Genomic DNA, 23,032 nt, shown 5'->3' on the forward strand with positions numbered 1-23,032 from the left:
ATCCTTTTATGTTAAAGTAAACTGGTTAAACGTTTCAGTGCCTCAGTCTTTCATTTGGACAATAGCCATCTATCCAGGATCAGGATCGTCACCGCTGGGAGAACCTGCTGCTGATCAAGTAAGTGCCTGTCCCCTCACGATACCCCTTACACTGTGCATTGCCTGAGGCCACAGCACCGGGTCAAGCCACCCGTGACATCCCCCTCAAGAGACAGACTCCATTGGTCCGGTGCTGGGTACCCCGGTCTCCTCAGCAGCCCTCATCAGTGATAAATGAGTAGCTAGTGGTGAAACCTCTCTGGTGTAATTAGAGTTTGGGGCTCAGTGACTTCACAATCTAAACTATCCTAAGGGCCAATATTTTCTGTCAGATGAGTATCAAGAAGAAATATTGCACATTTAAAAAGAACTGTGTATAATAGCGCAGAGCTGAGATATCTTAAAGTGAACCTGTCAGCAGGATTGTGCACAGTAACCTACAGACACTGTCAGGTTGGCGACGTTATACTGATTACATTGACACCTGGTGATGAAATCCGTCTTGTGGTTGTTGTTTAATCTGTATTTGTAGTTTTCATTTAATGAGATTCTCGTGCTCTGGGGCGGGGCTGTGGGCGGTGCTTGATGTGGTGCTCTGATTACATATGGATCGGTATTGGCTTATGGCAGGTCACTGATACCTCAGTGACCTGCCCTCCATTTTTACATAGGGCATATAATAGCGTTGATATTATTGTTGATAATGCCTATAATATTGTGGCTATTGTGAGGCTTAGAAAATAAATTACATCCAGCAAAATGTCAATGGCGATGGCGGCGCCTGTGCAGTAGCATCTATAAGTAAGAGATAGATGCAACTGGCAGGCGCCGTCGGTGTCATTTTGTTGGATGTAAAAAAAAATTTCTAAGCCTCACAATAGCAACAATGTTATAGGCATAATCAACATAATATCAACACTATTATATACCAATACAGATGAATATGAAAGCAGAGCACCACATAAAGCCCCGCCCACAGGCCCGCCCTAGAGCATGAGAATCTCATTAAATGGGAAAAACCACAAGACGGATTTCCTCACCAGGTATCAATGGAGAGCTTTTTTTTTTTTAAGACTATCAGGGAGTTACAGACTCACATAAGTGAGGCAGATCAATCTCACCACAATTAAACTATCATACAGAATGAACAGGTAAAAAAAAACATTTTTTTATTATATGTTACATCCCCAACAATAACGTATGTACGAGGGAAGAACTTCAACATTAAACCGGAGTTGCACTCATTTATGGCAGACCATTGAAGCTACCATGTGTCCTGACCAGAAGATTAGAGAATATAATATTGCTCCACATTTCAGGAGAGATTGTGCAGTAATCTGAATTCCTTAGGATCAAAAACATAATGTCATTTATAACATGGAGTGAATCCATGAAACCAGGGCTCGAGCCAACACATCTCCTGCAGGGGTGAATAAATGTATATTCCAGCCATCAGCCATGCACAGCTTAGAGATATATCATGGCACAGGTGTAATGTTTTATGTAGTTTATCACAATCCTCCTTGAAGTTAGTTGGCTCTAAAAGAAATTGAAATTTCAGGATAAAGGGAAACACCAAGGTTACTTACTGGTAGCCGGTTTTTCCGGAACCCATGACGGCACACCTGAGAGAGGGGATCCGCCCAGCCAGGACAGGAAACCCTACTGAAAATAAAAGGGCGGTACCTCTAGGTCGCTTCAGTTGGTTTTCAGAGCATGAGAGGCCCCCCTGGTTAGTACACATGGCAATCCAACACCACATCATATTAACTAAAAGCACCCAAAACAATAGTGCACACCGAAAGGGTTATAAAGGGGGGGAATATACGGGTGCCGTCATGGGTTCCGGAAAAAACGGTTACCAGTAAGTAACCTTGGCGTTTTCCCTTCCCCCATGACGGCACACCTGACTTTTGTAGAAAGAAAAAACCTTAGGGAGGGACCACCGCTTGGGAGTACCCTTTTACCAAAGGTTAGGTCAGCAGAGGAGGAAAGGTCTAGCCGGTAGTGTTTGAAAAAAGTCGAGGGTGAGGACCAGGTAGCGGCCTTGCAAATTTGGTCAATTGATACCTCAGCCTTCTCTGCCCAGGAGGTAGCCATAGCTCTGGTGGAGTAAGCCTTGATGCCGTCAGGAACCGGAGTGCCACTTGCAGAATAGGACAGACTAATGGCCTCCCTGATCCATCTAGCAATGGTACTTTTAGCTACCCCACACCCCTTTTTACTACCCTGAAAGGCTACAAATAGGGTTTGATCTTTCCTCCACTGACTAGTCATGGTCATGTATTGTAACATGGATCTCTTTACATCTAACATATGGAACTTTTGTTCCCCCGGATTTTTAGGATTATTACAAAATGATGGTAACGCAATCTCCTGACTCGAATGAAATTTTTGGACTACTTTGGGGAGATACGCTGGATCTGGTCTTAAGATTATCCTGTCATCAAGAATCTGAGTGTAAGGAGGGCATATTGATAGAGCTTGTAAATCACCTACCCTACGGGCCAATGTTAGGGCTACTAGTAGGACTGTTTTCAGGGTGAGTAATTTAGGTGATATGTCCTGCAAAGGCTCAAAAGGATCTTTGGTTAAAGCCTCCAACACCAGATTTAGATCCCAAGGAGGAATTTGGGGGATAATAACCGGTCTAGACCTGCCACAGGATTTTATAAATCGTGAAACCCACCTATTATATGCTAGGTTGCAATTATATAGGGCCCCTAAGGCTGAAACTTGCACCTTAAGGGTGCTAGTTGCTAATCCTAGTTGCAAACCTGCTTGTAAAAATTCTAGGATGGGACCCACTGGAGCTACATCCCCTAACGGTTCACCCCAAGAAGTCTAGAAATTTCTTCCAGGTCCTACCGTAGATTCTGGATGTTATAGGCTTTCTGCTTTTTAACAAGGTGGAGATTAACCCTGGTGAGAATCCTACTCAGTAGCGCCCTCTCAAATTCCAGGCTGCCAGATGGAAGCCCTTCACCCGAGAGTGGGTCACTGGTTCTGGGTTAACAGGTCCGGCACATCTGGCAGAATCCATGGGTCTGTTAACGACATCTGCCTTAGAAGGGAGAACCATGGTCTTCTTGGCCAGAATGGAGCTATGAGTATTATTTTCGCTCGGTCTTCTCTAATTTTCCGGACTACTGTTGGAATCATCACTATCGGGGGAAATGCGTAAGCCAGAGAGAATTTCCACGGTATTAGTAGGGCATCTACCGCGAAAGGATGTTCCTTTGGGTTCAGTGAGCAGAATTTTTTCACTTTCTTGTTGTGTGAGGTGGCAAATAAGTCTATCTCTGGTGTACCCCAGGCCTGTATTATTTGTTGGAATACCCCGGGATTCAGGGACCATTCCCCTTGTCTCAGAATTCTGCGACTCAGAAAATCTGCCCGTGAGTTTTCTACACCTCTTATGTGTAGTGCTGTTAGGGAAGATAGGTGTTTTTCTGCCCAATGAAATAGTAAGTTTGACACCTCCATGAGGTTCCAAGACCTCTTCCCCCCCTGGTGATTGATGTAGGCCACTACTGCTCGATTGTCCATCATGATTCGAGCATGGCGGCCCTGGAGTAGGGGAATAAAATGTTTCAAGGACTTTTCTACTGCCCATAGTTCTTTTACGTTTGAGCCATAGCTCCTTTCTTGGGAGGACCCAGTTCCTTGAACTGAATGGGATCTTAAGTGAGCTCCCCAACCTGAACCGCTTGCGTCGGTCGTGATGATGTCCTCGACCGGTTTCTGTAACTGGACTCCCATAGTGAGATGTTCCTTTATGGTTCACCAAACTAAGGAATCTCTTACATCCTGATGAAGACATAGATTTCCTTCCAAACGCCCTTTTAACAGTCTTTGAGCTGATAGAACTTCCCACTGCAGTTGTCTCAGGTGGAATTGCGCCCATCCTACAGCCGGAATGCAAGATGTTAACGAGCCTAGTAGGGACATCGCTTTTCTTAGGGTCATCTCGGGTTGGTGTATTGCTGCAGTGGTCAAGTTGATTATTTTGGCTACTTTGTTCTCCGGGAGGAGGCAGAGCTGGCGTTCTGAATCTAGTATTAAACCTAGGAAGGACTGTACCTTCACTGGAACTAACTTTGATTTGGGAACATTTATCATCCAACTCAGCTCTATTAGAGTTGATGTCACTACCGTTATCTGATGGGAACAATCGGCCTCTGTCTTCCCTATCACCAGAAAATCGTCCAAGTATGGGACAATCACGACATTCCGGGAACGGAGGTATGACATTACCTCTGCCATCACCTTGGTGAAAACCCTGGGAGCTGTAGATAGGCCGAATGGAAGGGCTGTATATTGGTAATGTTTCACTTGGTTTTGTATGTAAAGTGCCACTCTCAAGTATCTCCAGTATCCGCGATGTATTGGAATATGGTAATATGCCTCCTTCAAGTCTATTACTGCCATGAAGCAGTGAGGAAACAGAAGCTTTGTGGTTGTATTTATGGACTCCATCTTGAAGGAGTGGTTGTCTATTGAATGGTTGAGTTTTCTTAGGTTGATTATGGTTCTCCAAGAGCCATCGGGTTTTTGTATCAGAAAGAGGGGGGAGTAAAACCCCCTTCCTACTTGCTGAATCGGGACTTCTTGCAAGACATTTTTTTGAATCAGACCAAGGACTTCTGTTTCTAGAACTAATTGTTCCTGCTGGACTTTCCTCCGAGGAGTTATTATAAAATTGTGACTGGATGGACGGATAAATTTTATTTTTAGGCCGTCTTTTATAATATTTAGAGCCCAGGTGCTTGGGGAGATGTTTATCCAGGCTGGATAGAAGAGGGAGAGTCTTCCTCCAACCTGTGATGTAATGTCATTGGGGGGACTTTTTTGCTGAGGTAGAGGGCCCTTTGAACATATAGCCCGATCTCCTTTTATCTTTAAAATCCCAATTTCTCCTATCTCCTGGAGGTCAGCCTCTGTTAAATCTTCTCCAAAAAAAGTTTTTTTAGGATCTTTAGGGAAGGTTGGAAAGGCTTTCTTTTTGTCTCCTGCCTGTTCCAATATCTCTTCTAACTTTTTCCCAAAGTGGAGTTGACCGTCGCATGGGATGGAGCAAAGCTTATGTTTGGATGGCAAATCTCCCGGACACCCTTTGAGCCATAAGGCTCTCCTGGCCGCGTTGGACAGGCCCGCTGCCCAAGCCGTTAATTTTGCAGAATCCACGGAAGAATCTGCCAAGAATGCTGCTGCCCCTTGAACTAGGGATATGTTTGTAAGAATGTCATTCCTAGGAACTTTATTCCTTAGCTGGTCTTCAATTTGCTGTAACCAGACCATAAGGGCGCGAGCTGTACAAGTTCCAGCTATAGCTGGTTTCAAGGCCCCTGCCGCGGCTTCCCAGATGTGTTTCAAGAACCCATCTGCTTTTTTGTCTAGTGGATCTTTTAGGACCCCTGAATCTTCTAACGGAAGGGATGATTTTTTCAAGGATTTGGCTACCGCACCGTCAATCTTAGGGATTTTCTCCCAGGATTCTGAGTCTTTTTCTTCAAAAGGATATCTCCTTTTTGATGAAGAAGGTAGGGTACCCATTTTTTCGGGTTTCTTCCATTCTTTTTCGATCAATGCTTTGATTTTTGCATTGACCGGAAATGTTCGCTTTCTTTTTTCTTCTAAACCGCCAAACATGACATCCTCAAGTGACCTAGGCGTCTTTTCCTCTTTAAGACCCATAGCAGTCCTGACCGCTTTAACTAATTTTTCTACATCCTCAGTTGGGAAACACGGACGCCCCCCTGTATCACTATATGAGGAGGAATCTGAGGACTGGATAGAGGCGGAAGAGGTAGAGGGAGACAGGGATGATCTTTGACTCTCCTGTTTCTGAGAGGCCTCCGAATCCATAGACACCTTATGGCTTTTCCTCCCTGCTTTTTTGAGGGCCAATTTTAAGGAGTCTTTTATCTCTGCCTGTATTATGGCTTTAAGGCTAGTGGCAAAATTAGGGGTCTCTTCCTGAATAGTTCTATTAATGCAGTCAGCGCAGAGGTCCTTCTGCCACTGAACTGCAAGCGGGACTTTACAAAGGGCACATTCACTGTTCTTTGCCGCTAGATTTCCTCGACCCCTAGTGATCAAACAGAAAAAAATGGACCCTGTTACCATAAGGGTGACATTCACGTAGATCACTCACCACCGCCGACAGTCAAGGGTACCGATTTTGGAGGCTGGACAGATGCACGTGTAGTGTCCTTCCAGGACGCTGAAGGGTCTTGCCGAACAGGACGGCTGCCACTTCTACCACTTGAGAGGCTGCTCCTGTGCTGGTGGCTCGGCAAAGCATCTGATGAGAGCTCCTGGCGGCGGCTGCTGCTCCTGTTGTCCCACTTCCATATTGAAGTTTATGGACATGAGCGCATCTTCTGTGGTCAGGCACCCTTTTATGGGGGACCATTGCACTCCCCGCCTCCTCCGGTGCCCAATAGTGGCCCCTCCCCTCCTCTGGATGCCGGCAGAGGGAGTAGGGCGGCGTGGCAGCCACAGAAGGAGCTAGAATATCCGACCGTGCTGCAACAACGCCCGCTCGGACGCAGAGACCCGGGGGACCTGCGGACGGCGCTTCCAGACTCCCGAACCCGACGCACAGGCGCTGCCTGTTTCTTCCACGCCGGGACGGGACCTGGGTAAGTGGAATCACCGCCGTGTTCAGTACGAGGGTCCCTGTCAGGGTCCCCTTTTATTTTCAGTAGGGTTTCCTGTCCTGGCTGGGCGGATCCCCTCTCTCAGGTGTGCCGTTATGGGGGAAGGGAAAACTCTGCTGTTATTGTACAATCGATGTGAATACTTTCTGCCAAATGATGAAAAAAGTATTCTAGGAGCAATACCTTTATTGGCTAACCAGTAAAATAATATGTTTGCAGCAGGGCCGGACTGGGACTAAAATTCAGCCCTGGCATTTGAAGCTACACGGGCCCACTTGTCACATGGTGACTGTATAATATCTTCGTACACTTGTAGGCAGGACCGGTTTTAGGCAAAGTGGGGCCCTAGGCAAATTTTAAAATGAGGCTCCAAATGCTAACATATTTCACATCACACAAAAGCATTTCTGTTGTATTTACAAGCCCTGAGTTCAGGTCGCTAAATGAGTTTGATCGACAATACTGAAGTTGTTCAACGCTTGTTTCCCGGCCTCTTTCCACCAGCTGAGGAATAATGATGGGACAGAGTGATCACTAATAGATCATTAACAGATCACCATACAGTATAATGTTATCAGCAGCACATCTACAGTTTACACCGGCAATGTGCTGCTGAGAACAATGATTTTTGTTCCAGCAAAAACAATCTGAATATGCAGCATTTTACTTGTTTAGTAAAATACACCCCATAGTCCTCCATATATTATAATGGGCACCACAGTCCTCCATATAGTATAGTACACTCGCTATAGTCCTCCATATATTAAAATACACTGCTCAGTCTTCCATATAGCACAATACACTCCTCATAGTGCTCCATATAGTATAATGCACCGCCATAGTCATCCATGTAGTACAATTCACTTCCCATAGTATAATGCACCCCATAGTTCTTCATATAGTATAACGTATTCCCCATAGTCCTTGATACAGTATAATGCAGCCCACATATAGTATAATGCAGCTACCACCCTACAGAATATAATGCAGCCACCCCATAGAATATAATGCAGTCCCCCTCATAGTTTAATGCAGCCCCCTCATAGAGTATGATGCAATCACCCCTCAAAGAATATAAATATAATACAGACCCCCATAGAATATAATGTAGACCCAAATAGAATATAATACAGCCCACTTTCCCACAGAATATAATGCAGCCCCATCAAAAAGTATGATGCAATCATCCCTCATAAAATCTAATACAGCCCCCATAGAATATAATACAGCCCACCTCCCCATAATATATAATGTAGCCCCCATAGAATATAATGCAGCCCCCCCCCATAGTATATAACACAGCCCCCCCATAGAGTATAATATACCCCCCCATAGTATATAGCAAAGCCCGCATAGTACAGTTATATGAAAAAGTTTGGGCACCCCTATTAATCTTAAGCTTATTGTTTAATAAAAATTGTTTCCTTCCCCTGAACAACTATGTTGAATAATCTATGTTTACAGATCATTAGACAGTTGTTTTGAGGAGCCCATGATGCCACTCTTCAGAGGAGATTCAAACAGGAGAACAACTTGCAAGTGGCCACTTTAAGTAGCTTTTCTCATGATTGCATACACCTGGCTATGAAGTTCAAAGCTCAATGAGGTTAGAAAACCAAAAAAGGTGCTTTAGTAAGTCAGTAAAAAGTAGGTAGGAGTATTTAAAACAAGAAAATGATAAGGGTGCCCATACTTATGCACCTGTCAAATTTTGTTTGAATGCAGATTGCACATTTTCTGTTAGTACAATAAACCTCATTTCAAGGCAGAAACATTACTGTGTCCAACAGTTATCAGATATATGAAACTGAAATAGCTGTTGCAAAAAAAAAAAAACTATTTTTATAAAACATACTCGACCAATATCTACAGGCCCATATTATCCCCAAGGGCCTGGTAATATATAAAAGTCTCGCAGGTGATTTCGGGGATCCCGTTATACGGGATGAATGGGATCTGATGTTTCAAGGCTTTTCACGTCAGGCCCTAGAGTTTATCATAAGTAAGCGTACCCAAAATATGACCAAGATTGGGTCTCAAATTAATAGCATTTTTAAAGAATTGGAATCCTGCAATCTCACACAGGATGATGAGGAGCTTGCTGATAATATTCTCCAAAGATTAAGGGTTAAAGAAAAGGAAATCATAAACAAAAAAATGTCCAAATTCCGCAGAGATAATGTCCCCCAGAGTTGGATCCCAAATCCCCCCGCACCAGCGAATAATGTCAGTATTGCATCTAATGAGGACAGACTTATAACGGTGGATGAGTATATTCTGTCACCTAGCCCAACTAGCAATATTTCAATGGAATTCTCTATTTATGCCGAGTCCAATTCTACGCAATATACACCGGTCCCCATAAACAGGAATATCAGTCGAGCAAATAATAACTCTGCCAACTTGACTATCAATACTGGAGGAGAATCCCCGGGATGCTCATATACCCCATGTGACAACACTCCCATTTGTTCTAATAATCGGTTTTCACATTTACTATGCATGGAAAATACAGAATCTAGTGAGCAGATTCCAGCTAGAAGGGCACCAATTAATATAAGGGTGGATAATGGACAAAATCCAAATAGAAAACACATCCCCACAGCAAGGAAAGTAGCTACCGATGGACCTTCTGCCATTATAACTGATACAGGCTCAAATACAAAATCCAACCAAGGACGCCTAAATAGAATAATAAGCAAGAATACGAGTACAGCCAAAACTGGCGTAACTTATAAGAAAAATAAAACTACATTCACTCAATCACAAATCAACCGGGATTTTTTCCAGGCCAAATTTACAAAACAAAGACAAAAAGAGGGAAAAGAGGGGGTAAACTCTCCAAAAAGAAAACAAACAAAGTAACTAATAATCCCCAGCAGGTGTATAATCTCAGCTCGCACCAACTATCTGGGAATGAGATTTCACTGCTGCAGAAGGGGCTAAAATTTGCCCCAACTAAACAGGCCAAACCCTTTGAGCTATATATTAGCATGAAAAAATACCTTCGCAATCTGGCCCTCAAAAAGTACTTCCTGAAAAAGGAGCATATATCTACGAACGTTAGACTATGTAATACCACTGAATATGTACATACGTCTCTGGCCAATGCATCAACTTTTCACCCGATACAGGAGTACTCTAAAGCTTTTCATTCCTTTGACATGACATGCAATATCTACCGAACAACTTGAACACACAGGAAAGAAAAGCAATAAAAGATCTACAAATGAATCATAACATTGTTGTCAGACCAGCTGACAAGGGTGGGGGCATCGTAATTTTGGATCTCTCTATGTACCATCAGGAGTCGATACGACTCCTAAGTGATCCCATCACATATAAGAAATTAAGGTATGACCCAACCACCCAGTATATCATTAAACTAAGTGCATTAGCGTATAAAGGTAAATCAAAAGGCATTCTGGACACAAAAGAGTATCATTATATTTTAAACAAAAATCCCAGTAAGGCGGTGTTCTACCATATTCCAAAGAAACACAAGGACCAAACACATCCACCCGGCAGGCCGATTATATCTGGAATTAACAACTTAACCGCCAACTTATCACGATATGTGGATGTACACTTACAAAAATGTATGCAACTCATTCCAGCATACCTAAAAGACACAGGACACACTTTGGAAATTTTGAAGGAAATTAAATGGAACAGGGGGTATATACTGGGAACCCTGGATATCAAATCTCTGTATACAGTTATCAATCAGGAGAAGGGCTGCGAGGCAGCGGAATATTTTCTTGGCTCCTTAGGCACTTACACCCAAACCCAAATTCAATACATCCTGGACTGCATCAAGTTTATATTGCAACACAATTACTTTGTGTACGAGGACCAACATTATCTACAAACATGGGGGACCGCCATGGGGACGCGCTTCGCGCCAAGTTATGCAAATATATACGTTGCCAAATGGGAGGAGTCCTATATTATATCAGAAGGTCGACTACATCCGGGCCTAGTTATATGGCGCCGCTTTATAGATGATATCCTTTTTATTTGGGATGGCCCGCAATCTGATCTGGACAGATTCATCGCTGGCCTCAATAGTAACCAGTATGGCCTGGAATTTACCCCAAATATCAGCACAACTAGCATAAATTTTTTGGATTTAAATATCTATGTGGATAACAATCAATTGCACACTAAATGTCACCGAAAAGAGGTAGACTAACAGCTTTATTCACATTACTAGTTGTCATCTAGCTAACGTACCGAAGAGTCAATACACTAGAATCAGACGGAATTGCTCCAATAATTACTACAATAGAGAAGCCAACCATCTAACTCAGCAATTCATGGATAAGGGCTACTCGAAACCCTTGCTGGAAAAAGCACAATATGATGTGGCTCTTCTACCAAGGGAATCTCTGTTGAAAAAGGCAAATAACAGTAACGAAAACAATATTAAGGAGGTAGACCTGAAGGACCAGATTTTTAATTTACCAATTATTACACAATACCATGCTAATCATAAGAAATTTGTGGGAATCATACGGAAACACTGGTCAATTTTGAGGCAAGACAAGATAATAGGAGATTTCTTGCCAACTATCCCCAAGTTTATATACAGAAAATCCCAATCACTAGGTCAGCTTATAGCCCCTACAACCAAAATGATTGGTTCAAATAGACGACGTAATCATACTAGTCTAGCAACAACTAAAACAGGATTTTCTCCCTGTGGGACGTGTTTCGCCTGCACGCATACCACCTTTAAGAAAGACAAGCAGTCCACCTTTTCCAATGCTTATGGAACAAGGTTGTTCACTATCAGAGACGATATATCGTGCAATTCAAAGGGGGTAATTTACATCATACAATGTGCATGCAAAAAACTGTATGTAGGTCGCACGAAACAGCATCTCAGTATCCGTTTAAAGGAGCACTGTAAGAACATTCTAAAAGTTTTTATGGGGCATCCACTCTCACGCCACTTCAAAGAAAAGCACAAACAGTCTCTTAAAAACATGCGTTTCTGTGGCATTCAGATAGTTCATCCTAATTGGAGGGGGATTTTATTAAACAGATGTCCAGGAGGGAATCCGAATGGATTTTTATGTTGGATAGTTTGGCCCCTAACGGCCTCAATCATGAGTTAGAGCTATATGCCTTTTAATTACATTCATGTACGGAGATCTGATATCCCTGCGGTGCACATCCGATAGAAAATATATATATATTTACGGATGTGCGCACATCAAGTCACAGTGATTCACGCACTTCAGTTCTCCCACTTCTATGTATGTTTATTTTTATTTTTTCCTACCAACATCACAGTAGGCTGTTGTCTTTTTAATGAATAACTGTTAATTTAACTAATTGCATGCAAGTGCATTTTTATAGTATTTATAGTTATTTATTTATTATTTATTTTTGTCTATTCCTATTTTAAATGTATGGAAATAAAATTAAGTTCTCTTTTTTATATATTATTATAATTAATAAAAGGACCGATTGACCTCATTAATAGGGGATGAGTATCCACCGAGTATGGCCAATACTGCACCGACAGGTTAATCAGGCATGCGAAGGGTTAATGTGAGGGGGCGGAGGTAATTAGTTTACACCAATATATGTGGCTTCACATGGAGGGGTCCGTAACCCTGACGAAGAGGTGCGTCCCACCTCGAAACGCGTTGGTTTATTCTGACCCTTCGTTGCTCCCGTAGCACTAGTGACGTCACTGCCAAGTCGAGCGGCCGATTGGTATCGGCCATCTTCCTGTTTCTTGCGTGCATCCAGGGACGCTACCGGCCGGGGCGCCTCTGGCTCTGCACTGCCCACATCTCCTCCGTCCTACCCGCTGTGTAAGAGCGGCACGGGAACCCTGCACGCCGGCCACATCTACCCTGCGGCCAAAGCATCTCCTCCGTCCTACCCGCTGTGTAAGAGCAGCACGGGAACCCTGCACGCCGGCCACATCTACCCTGCGGCTAAAGGAGATAATCCTCTACCCCTAAGAAGGTAGGCGAGAGTAATCATAGTTGGAGCTGGATTGTATTGTGAAACCAGGCGCTAATGGGTGCTTAATGTGAGCGTGCACTGTACTTTTACTTTTACCTTTGGCCCGCAGCCAGCTGGTTTCTATATACACCAATAGGGTATTTATGCATTAGTAGCCTCTGCAGTGGGGCAGTTTATAGCGCGGTATTTTTGTGTCTGTTTATTTTTATAAAACATTAAGCTTAAGATTAATAGGGGTGCCCAAACTTTTTCATTTAACTGTATATAGCACAACCCGCATAGCAGATAACAAAGCCCACGTAGTAGTATACAGCACAGCCCACGTAGTAGTATACAGCACAGCCCACGTAGCAGTATACAGCACAGCCCACGTAGCAGTCTACAGCACAGCCCACGTAGCAGTCTACAGCACAGCCCACGTAGCAGTCTACAGCACAGCCCACGTAGCAGTCTACAGCACAGCCCACGTAGCAGTCTACAGCACAGCCCACGTAGCAGTCTACAGCACAGCCCACGTAGCAGTCTACAGCACAGCCCACTTAGCAGTATAGAGCACAGCCCACTTAGCAGTATACAGCACAGCCCACTTAGCAGTATACAGCACAGCCCACATAGTAGTATACAGCACAGCCCACTTAGCAGTATACAGCACAGCCCACTTAGCAGTATACAGCATAGCCCACATAGTAGTAGAAGGGGCTAAAATTTGCCCCAACTAAACAGGCCAAACCCTTTGAGCTATATATTAGCATGAAAAAATACCTTCGCAATCTGGCCCTCAAAAAGTACTTCCTGAAAAAGGAGCATATATCTACGAACGTTAGACTATGTAATACCACTGAATATGTACATACGTCTCTGGCCAATGCATCAACTTTTCACCCGATACAGGAGTACTCTAAAGCTTTTCATTCCTTTGACATGACATGCAATATCTACCGAACAACTTGAACACACAGGAAAGAAAAGCAATAAAAGATCTACAAATGAATCATAACATTGTTGTCAGACCAGCTGACAAGGGTGGGGGCATCGTAATTTTGGATCTCTCTATGTACCATCAGGAGTCGATACGACTCCTAAGTGATCCCATCACATATAAGAAATTAAGGTATGACCCAACCACCCAGTATATCATTAAACTAAGTGCATTAGCGTATAAAGGTAAATCAAAAGGCATTCTGGACACAAAAGAGTATCATTATATTTTAAACAAAAATCCCAGTAAGGCGGTGTTCTACCATATTCCAAAGAAACACAAGGACCAAACACATCCACCCGGCAGGCCGATTATATCTGGAATTAACAACTTAACCGCCAACTTATCACGATATGTGGATGTACACTTACAAAAATGTATGCAACTCATTCCAGCATACCTAAAATAGGAGTACTCTAAAGCTTTTCATTCCTTTGACATGTTAGTCTCAAGAGATATAAGGAAATACAATACTAAAAACATGCAATATCTACCGAACAACTTGAACACACAGGAAAGAAAAGCAATAAAAGATCTACAAATGAATCATAACATTGTTGTCAGACCATCATAGAAGCCGGTATAGTTGAAAGCGGCGGCGGCGCTGGTGGGGGGCGGTTTTGTAGGACAGAATGTTAGTCCCTTTGATACAACATGCATTTCTGCTGTGCTTGGCTCATATCGTGGACATGCCTGTGAGAAAACATTTCTCTGGACCTGGACACAGTATGACAGACTTAAAAGTCTTAATACTAAAAGGTCATTTTAAGGATGACAGAGAAAGAAAAATTTGAGAATTCAAACTAATGAAGATGTTCAATTCTTTGACACCAGGACTCAATTTAACACCTGGATTTAGGAGTCACTACATGGATACAATTCACACCTGTGCTCTGAAAGCTGCAAACATATTATTTTCTGGTTAGCCAATTAAGGTATCACTCCTAGAATACTTTTGTCATCATTGGGCAGAAAAGTATTCTGTTATTGTACAGAAATTCACACTTGGCCCTCACTGCTCAAAGCTTAATGTTGTCGATCATAAAAGTGAAGTTGGTCAGAAAGACTGGACCTGGTCTTGTAGGGACCATATGAGCACATTCAGCGGCACAGAAGGGGGAGAAGGTAGATTCATCCAATAAGATATCAGGGTTTTAGGAAGCCAACAGCATCATTACCCTCCGCTTTCTCTTACAGACCCATCATAATACTTTTCCGCAAGTGATTTTCTAACTTGTCAGCACATTCTACGTACGCTGTCATTTGGCTTTGTAGTTTACAGACCTGGGCAGGTAACGGTCACCGTCTTCCATCCCCAGAGGGTAGGTGGATCCTCCAGGTTGTAAGTTCTATATGAAAGGGCTTTCAATGCCCAAAGTCACTTGAACAGTTTTGGATGGAGGAGAATGTTGTGGTCTAGTGGCAAAATGGTGATCAAGGTAATACAGCCAGACTACACCACCGATAAAGCAGCCACAGCCGGTGACTGAGAAGAATCTGTGACTTCACTGCATTTAGTGGTCACTACTCACCTGGGTAGTCATATGTAGGAATCTCCTCTTTACACCGCTCATCACCCCTCACATATGTCTCTGTAGTATTAATATGGGTCAGATCTTCATCCTGAAACAAATATTGTAAAAGTCACAGACAGATGGAGAAGTCACATCTATGATCAGCTCTAATCCTGCCATCTCCACCGTTCTCATTACACAAGTATAAAACATACAATACTTGGGGATAAAACAAGACTGAGCATAAGACCTTCACAGCTGTCTACACATCATAGGGGAAATCTCCTGACACCTTCTCTCCATCTACCTGATGATCCTGAGGAGCACTGGGATCTTCTTGTTTACAGTCCTGTGGAAGAAGAGGATGGGGACATCTCTCTGGTGTTGTCCTCTTACTGGATAGATCTGGAGGAAAAACATACAGGGAGTGAATTCATTCTTTACATACAGATAATTATAGGCCGTGTGTATTTAGTCCTGTCTATTACCTGGTGACGTAAGGGACTGGGGAACCTCCATCATGACGTCCATGTACAGATCTTTGTGTCCTTCTAAATACTCCCACTCCTCCATGGAGAAATAGACGGCGACATCCTGACACCTTATAGGAACCTGACACATACAATGATACCGTCATCCCCCCGATCCCTTCATACTGAATAATGTCCCAGCATTCCCAGCAGTGTCACCTCTCCAGTCAGCAGCTCAATCATCTTGTAGTGGATTTCTAGGATCTTCTGGTCATTGATGTCCTCATGTATCAGGGGGTAAGGTGGAGGCCCCGTGATTGGGCTCAGGGGTCTTCTGCATCCTTCAGACACAGGGTCCTGACAGCGCTCACTAGAGGTCTTCTTCACTACTGTGTAATCCTGGTTATGGAGAGACACATTAATAAATCTCACTACAGACATTTCCAGAGTCCTCACCTCTCCAGTTCTGTCCATCTGTTATTCCCACAGATGAGAATGATGTAATGTGACGTCATCACAATCTCTCACCTCTCCAGTAAGCCGGAAGAGGATCTCTAGGGTGAGGTGTAATATCCTCTCCGCCATCTTTTCTCTGTCCATATCCATCTTTGATGGGCAAATCAGGAAAATTTTCTTATGTAGAAGATCTTCACTGAGAGAATCTGATATTGTAGAGACCTGAATGAGAAGAAGATGAGCCGATGTAACATCATAAAAATCCTGTGTAATAATACAATTACTGGAGATAATAAGGGAAACATATGAGGAGATTTATCATTTAAATCAACGGCATTTTTGACATCCAGCCTTGCTAAAGCTCACAGCTGGGGGCTGGTATTCTCAGGCTGGTAAGAGGTCATTGATATAGGCCCCCCAGCCTTAAAATAGCAGTCCGCAGCTGCCCTATTAGTCACACTAGCGAGTTTTACGGACGTATGAGAGGCGCAAAAACTACGTATTGCACACGGACCAATGTTTCTCTATGGGGCAGCTCCTATCTGCCGTATATTTCTCTGCCGTATTTCACGGGCGTAGAAAATCGCAGCATACTGCGTTTGTCAACGTATGGCGCAAAAAAATCTGCCAATGAAAGTCAATGGGGGCGAGAAAAATACGGATTACACATGGACTAACAGTGTGACTTGCGAGAAATACGCAGCGGTGTTCTATAGAAAAGCCGGTAATTCAGTGCGGTGTACAGTAAAATCACACTGACAGGTTTTAATAGAATAGATAGAATAAATGTCTACACATAGTATAGGGATATATATATATATATATATATATATATATATATATATATATATATATATATATATATATATATTTTTTTTTTTTTTTTTTTTCATCTCCTACCCAAACCCGACAGAATATGAGACATGGTTAACATACAGTAAACCATTTCATATCCCTTATTTTTTTACATATTCCTCACTAATAATATTCCAAGTGTCTGTGTGCAAAATTTGGGGGCTCTAGCTGTTAAAATAAAGGGTTAAATCACGGAAAAAATTGGCGTGGACTGAGGGAAGATATTAATAGCCTAGAGAGGGACTATGGTTATTGGTTTCCCCCCCTGGCTAAAAACATCTGCCCCCAGCCACCCCAGAAAAGGCAGATCTGTAAGATGGGATGGGATATTAATATTAATAAATAATCCATGTCTGGGGGCTAGTTTTCAACCTGGACGGTGCCAATATGTGACTGCCCTGGCTGAAAATCACTGGTGAATGAGATGCTGAGAGCGCAGCATCATTGACCAGAGTGACATCATCACTGGCATTTTCCCACGGTCCTGAGGTCACCGAAGTTCAGCCCGGCCTCCATGATGTCACTGTTGGTGAATGATGCTGCGCTAACAGCCGGGACGGTCGCATCTTGGCACCGTGAAGGTTGAAAACTATTTAGCCCCCCAGACATGGATTACAGCGTGGGACAGAACGATGGACAGGTATGGTATATTGTTGGTTTTTTATTTTATTTGTATTACAAGAGAATGAGGGCTTCGCTGGCATTAGGGGATGCAGTAAGTATGGTTTAATTGAGATTAATAAAAGGTGTCTGTGTAATTTTTTCAAATAAAGGACTTTAGTCTGGCTGTGTCTTTATTTACCATACAATTATAGGATTAGTAATGGGTGGGTGTCTTATAGACACCTCTCCATTACTAAGCCGTGGGCTTGATGTCACCTAACAATACAAAGGTGACATCAACCCCACAATTATTACCCCACTTGTCACCGCTACAGGGCAAGTGGGAAGAGCTAGGCAAAGTGCTAGAAAAGGTGCATCTAATAGATGCAGCTTTTCTGGGTAGCTGCGGGCTGCTGTTTTGAGGCTGGGAGGCCTATATCATTCTCCCCTCTGTGAGTTCTCTGGTGTGTAACAAGATTACATTTGTGGTTAAAACATTTCCCACATTCTGAACATGAATAAGGCTTCTCCCCTGTGTGGATTCTCTGGTGCTTAACCAAATCTGATTTTCGGATAAAACATTTCCCACATTCTGAACATGAATAAGGCTTCTCCCCTGTGTGAATTCTCTGGTGCTTAACCCCTCTCTGACCTTAGACGTACTATCCCGTCGAGGTGACCTGGGCCTATCTGACCATTGACGGGATAGTACATCCAGCCGATCAGCCGCGCTCACGGGGGGAGAGCGGCCGATCGCGGCCGGGTGTCAGCTGATTACCACAGCTGCCATCCGACACATTAACCCCCAGAACACTGTGATCAAACATGATCGCAGCGTTCTGGCGGCCTAGGGAAGCAACGCGCAGGGAGAAGGATCCCTGCGTGCTTCCCTGAGACCCTTAGAATAACTATACTAATAAAGTTTATATTCTTTATAATTGATGACGTCATGTATTAACTCTATAGGCTCAAATGGAGAGTCTGTTAAAGCTGACAAGACTAGATTTAAGTCTCAAGGAGGAAGTCTTTTTATAGTTATCGGTCTAGATCTTGACGCCGCTCTAACAAATCTTGTTATTCAAGGGTTGGCAGCTATATTTTCACTGTACAATGCTCCTAGAGCCGCTATCTGTACTTTTAGAGTACTCACTGAGAGGTCCAGATCTAGACCCTTCTGTAGGAATTCTAATATCTCAGCAATTGGAACCCCATCCTGTAATTTTATCCCGGATTTGGATACATTTTTTTTTACATGTCTTGCCTTAGATTTCAGTGGTTACAGTTTTCCTACTTTTCCTTAATGTGGAGACTAGTTTATCCGAAAACCCTCTTTCCTTCAGTAGTGACCTTTCAAATTCCATGCTGTTAGGTGGAGTTTCTCTGACTGAGGGTGGAACACCGGTCCCTGTGATAGGAGGTCCAGCAGATCTGGAAGAACCCAGGGATCGGTGATCCATAGCATTCTCAGCCAGGAGAACCAGGCTCTTTTGGACCAAAGGGGGGCTATTAGAAAGAGTCTTGCCCCATCCTGCCTGATTTTTCGTAGAACTGCTGGGATGAGGATTAGTGGGGGAAACGCATATGCAAGGCCTTGTGTCCAGGGAATCATGAACGCATCTAGCGCCCGACAGCCCCCCTTGAGTCTAGAGAACAAAAAGCTTTCACTTTTCTGTTGTCTATATTGGCGAAAAGGTCTATTACAGGAATTGCCCAAAGCGCTGTGATCTGATCGAAAATGCGTTGAGTTAATGCCCATTCTCCCTGTTTTAATTGGGTACGGCTCAGGAAGTCTGCTTTCTGATTCTCTACTCCTTTTATATGCAGCGCAGAGGGATAGTAGGTTGTTTTCTACTAAGCTGAAGATTTCGGAGGTGGCTGTCATTAGGACTTGAGACCTGGTCCCCCCTTGGTGGTTCAGGTAGGCTACTACAGTCTGATTGTCCGAAAATACTTGGACATGATGCCCTCCGTAGGCTGTGGAGGAAAGATAATAGGGCACGGCCCACCTCCCAGAGTTCTTTTTGGTTTGAGGAAGACTCGAGTTCCTGACCTGTCCAAACTTCCTGAGTGACCGTGTTGTTCAGGTGAGCTCACCAACCCGTGGAGCTTGTGTCTGTGGTAACTATTTGAGATACTTCTATTACCCAAGGAATCCCTTTTGCTAGATTGTTGGGATCCACCCACCAGGCTAGGGAATGAATAGTGGCTGAACTTAGAGTCATGTGGTTTTCTAGGTGACCTCATAGAGAAGCCTGATTTTTCAAAACATCCCATTGGAGGTCTCTCGTGTGAAGTTGTGCCCATTGGACCGCTGGGAGGCAGGCAGAAAGGGACCTCAATAACGACATCGCCCTTCTTAGGCTACTTTCACACTAGCGTCGGAATCTGCCCGTCGCAATGCGTCGGGCCGAGGTTCCGACGCTAGCGTTTGATGCACCGCACAATGGGTGCAGTGGATGCATTTCTCCGGCGCATCCGCTGCCCCATTGGGAGGTGCGGAGAGGTGGGGCGGAGTTCCGGCCGCGCATGCGCGGTCGGAAAAAGCGGTCCGTCGGCAGCAAAAAACGTTACATTTAACGTTTTTTGCTCCCGGCGGTCCACCACATCACGGCGCAACCGTCGCACGACGGTTGCTACGTGTGGCAATGTGTCGCAATGCATCGCTAATGTTAATCTATGGGGCAAAAACGCATCCTGCAAACAATTTTGCAGGATGCGTTTTTTGCCATAGACGACGCATTGCGACGTATTGCAAAAAACGCCAGTTAGAAAGTAGCCTTAGGGTCATAGAAGGGTTTGAGCAGGCTTTCGTCACCATATTTACTATCTTTTGCTTTTTCTGAACTGGGAGGCGCTATTCTTGTGTTGTGGAGTCCAATGTTAGACCCAAAAATTCCTGAACTCTGATTGGGTTTAGTTTTGATTTTTGTAAGTTTAGGAGCCAGCTTAATTTTGTTAGAGTGTTTATCACTATGTCGCAGTGTTGTTGGCAACGTTGGGCCGAATTGCTCACAATCAAAAAGTCGTCCAAGTATGAGACTATCAATATGTCTTTTTCTCTCAGATGGGCCATCATTTCCGCAATCAGTTTGGTAAATATGCGGAGTGCGACTGATATGCCAAAGGGAAGGGCTCTGTATTGGTATTCGCTTATTTCCCCTTTCATGGCCACTGCTAGTCTGAGGAATTTTTTAGAGTTTTTGTGGATGGGGATGTGACAATATGCGTCGCTGATATCCTACACTATCATGAAACAGTTTGGAAACAGATTTTTGATCGTTGATTTGATCGATTCCATTTTGAATTTTTGATTCCTCACATAACTGTTTAGCTTCCGTAAGTTTATTATCCTCCAGAAGGATCCATCCGGCTTTGGAACTAGGAATAGTGGGGAATAGAATCCCTTCCCTTTCTCCAGTAGGGGAACTTCCTGTATAACAGCTTTGTCCATGAGTTTTATAATTTCTTGTTCTAGGGCCTCTTGTTGTTGGGGGGGGGGGGGGGGGAGGACCTCAGCGGAGTTAGTACATAATTTTGGGGAGGAAGGGAAATAAAGTCTATCCGAAGCCCCGATTCTATTAAGCTCAGTATCCAGGGGCTGGTTGAGATTTTTTCTCAGGCCGGGAGGAACTGAGACAATCTCCCTCCCACCCTGGGGGAGCTGTCACTTGGGAATTTTTTTGTCTCGAGTGGAATTGCCAAAAAAAGGAACCCCCTATCTTTCCTTTTCCCTTCATCTCATCTGTTCTGCTCCCTCGGGTCTTTCTTCTTGTCCCCTGCTTTTTGTAAGATATCATCCAGAGTTTCCCCGAATAAAAATTTGCCTTCACATGGGATCGAGCAAAGTTTCTGCTTGGTTTGCAAATCACCCGGCCAACTCTTTAGCCATAATGTTCTACGAGCTGCGTTTGAAAGGGCTGCTGATTTAGATGCGAGTTTAACCGAGTTGGCCGAAGAGTCTGCTAGAAGGGCCGCTGCCCCTCTTATCATAGGGATAGAGTCTAGCACCTTATTTCTGGACGCCCCATCCCTCAGTTGTTTCTCTAAATTATCAACCCAAATCATTGGGACCTAGAGGTGCATGCAGCTGCTATTGCTGGTCTTAAACATCCTCCTGCCGATTCCCAGGCCCCTTTAAGAAAGGTATCAGCTCTTTTATCAAGGGGATCCTTTAGGGTACCCATATCCTCAAAAGGTAGTGCAAACTTCTTTGAGGCCTTAGCCACCGCAACATCAAGTTTGGGGGCTTTATCCCATGAAGTAGAGGCCTCCTCCTCAAAGGGATATTTTCTTTTAAGGATCCAGCACCCCCATAGACGATCTTACTGCCTCCACTAGTGCGTCGACTTCGTCTAGGGGAAAGCAATGACGACCTTCCGTTCAGAAGAAGAGCAGGAAGAGTCCCGTGTATCTGAGTCTCCACTTTTGGAGCTAGAGGAATCAGAGTGGAAATAGGGTATAGGTGTTTTTTTCCCCCAAAAAAAAATCGCCATTTATTCGGATTATTCCGCTGCGGTTCAGAAGCAGCGGATGAAGTTTACTGGAGTCAAGCGATGACTGAGGGAGCTGGGAGTGCAGTATTCAGTGATGTTTCCCACAAAGCTGAGACTGGTGGCTTTTAATAAGACCCACTTTTTTTTTTACACCAGAGGACGCTACCCAGTGGATTGATACTAATGAAAAAAAGCTTAAGGGGATGGGCGACTGACATTTCGGCGAGATCCGGTTGGGAATTGTTTTCTCTGTCGCTGGCAGAGGGTTTTGCGCTTGTTAGCATTGGTTAAAGAGTTGAGCAACTGCTGAGGGTTTTGCTGGGCCATATTGAGGGACCCGCCGGAGGGGACAGTACCGTCTACTAAGTAGGGGGGAGGAGGGCTATGCCGGGTACTATAAATGCCGGCTATGCCGGGTACTTTTTCTACATGTTCATATAAGTTGGAATGTTAGGATACAATAAAACGAACAGTTGGGGGAAATTCTGATGGTTATGGCAGCGGGACGCGAACGGAGAGGGTTACATAAGGGAGAGTGTTCGCAGTGGGCAGTGGAGCCCCACTCTTGATGAGAGGAAGAATGCGTTACATTGGGGGGGTTAGGGGGGTAGGTTGGGAGGGGGCAGGGGGGGCGGGAGGGGTTGGACAGCTCATACTTGGGAAACTGGATACTATGAGGGATGATGAGCCACATGATGGGGGATCGCATTAAAATATTGAGTTGGAATGTGAGAGGTCTGGCGGATAAAACCCGGCGGGCGGCAAGTCTGCAATATGTTCGAGAACAGAAGGTTTCAATGATATGCCTGCTGGAGACACATTTAGTGCAGGAGAGGGTGAATGTATTGAATAGGCGCTGGATACAGAGGGCGTATCATTCTACTTTCTCTACGTACTCTTGGGTGTTTCCCAAGCTCATACTTGGGAAACTGGATACTATGAGGGATGATGAGTCACATGATGGGGGATC

General features: G+C 44.1%; 2 protein-coding genes across 2 annotated transcripts in view; one reads left to right on the forward strand and one right to left on the reverse strand.

The window, feature by feature from the left end:
- The window catches only part of LOC138666455 (zinc finger protein 665-like), a 309,850-nt gene that overhangs the window by 193,477 nt on the left and 93,341 nt on the right, over positions 1 to 23,032 (forward strand). The gene's annotated exons all lie outside the window — the stretch shown is intronic.
- The window catches only part of LOC138666952 (oocyte zinc finger protein XlCOF22-like), a 61,863-nt gene that overhangs the window by 14,936 nt on the left and 23,895 nt on the right, over positions 1 to 23,032 (reverse strand). The window contains exons 2-6 of the mRNA XM_069755156.1: positions 16,184 to 16,333; positions 15,875 to 16,054; positions 15,674 to 15,797; positions 15,493 to 15,590; positions 15,204 to 15,294 (exon numbers count right to left, since the gene is read on the reverse strand). Of these exons, the coding sequence (XP_069611257.1) occupies positions 15,204 to 15,294; positions 15,493 to 15,590; positions 15,674 to 15,797; positions 15,875 to 16,054; positions 16,184 to 16,333 (643 nt within the window). The remainder of the gene's footprint in view (positions 1 to 15,203; positions 15,295 to 15,492; positions 15,591 to 15,673; positions 15,798 to 15,874; positions 16,055 to 16,183; positions 16,334 to 23,032) is intronic.

Source organism: Ranitomeya imitator, chromosome 2 (genome assembly GCF_032444005.1).
Source record: "Ranitomeya imitator isolate aRanImi1 chromosome 2, aRanImi1.pri, whole genome shotgun sequence".
NCBI lineage: Eukaryota > Metazoa > Chordata > Amphibia > Anura > Dendrobatidae > Ranitomeya > Ranitomeya imitator.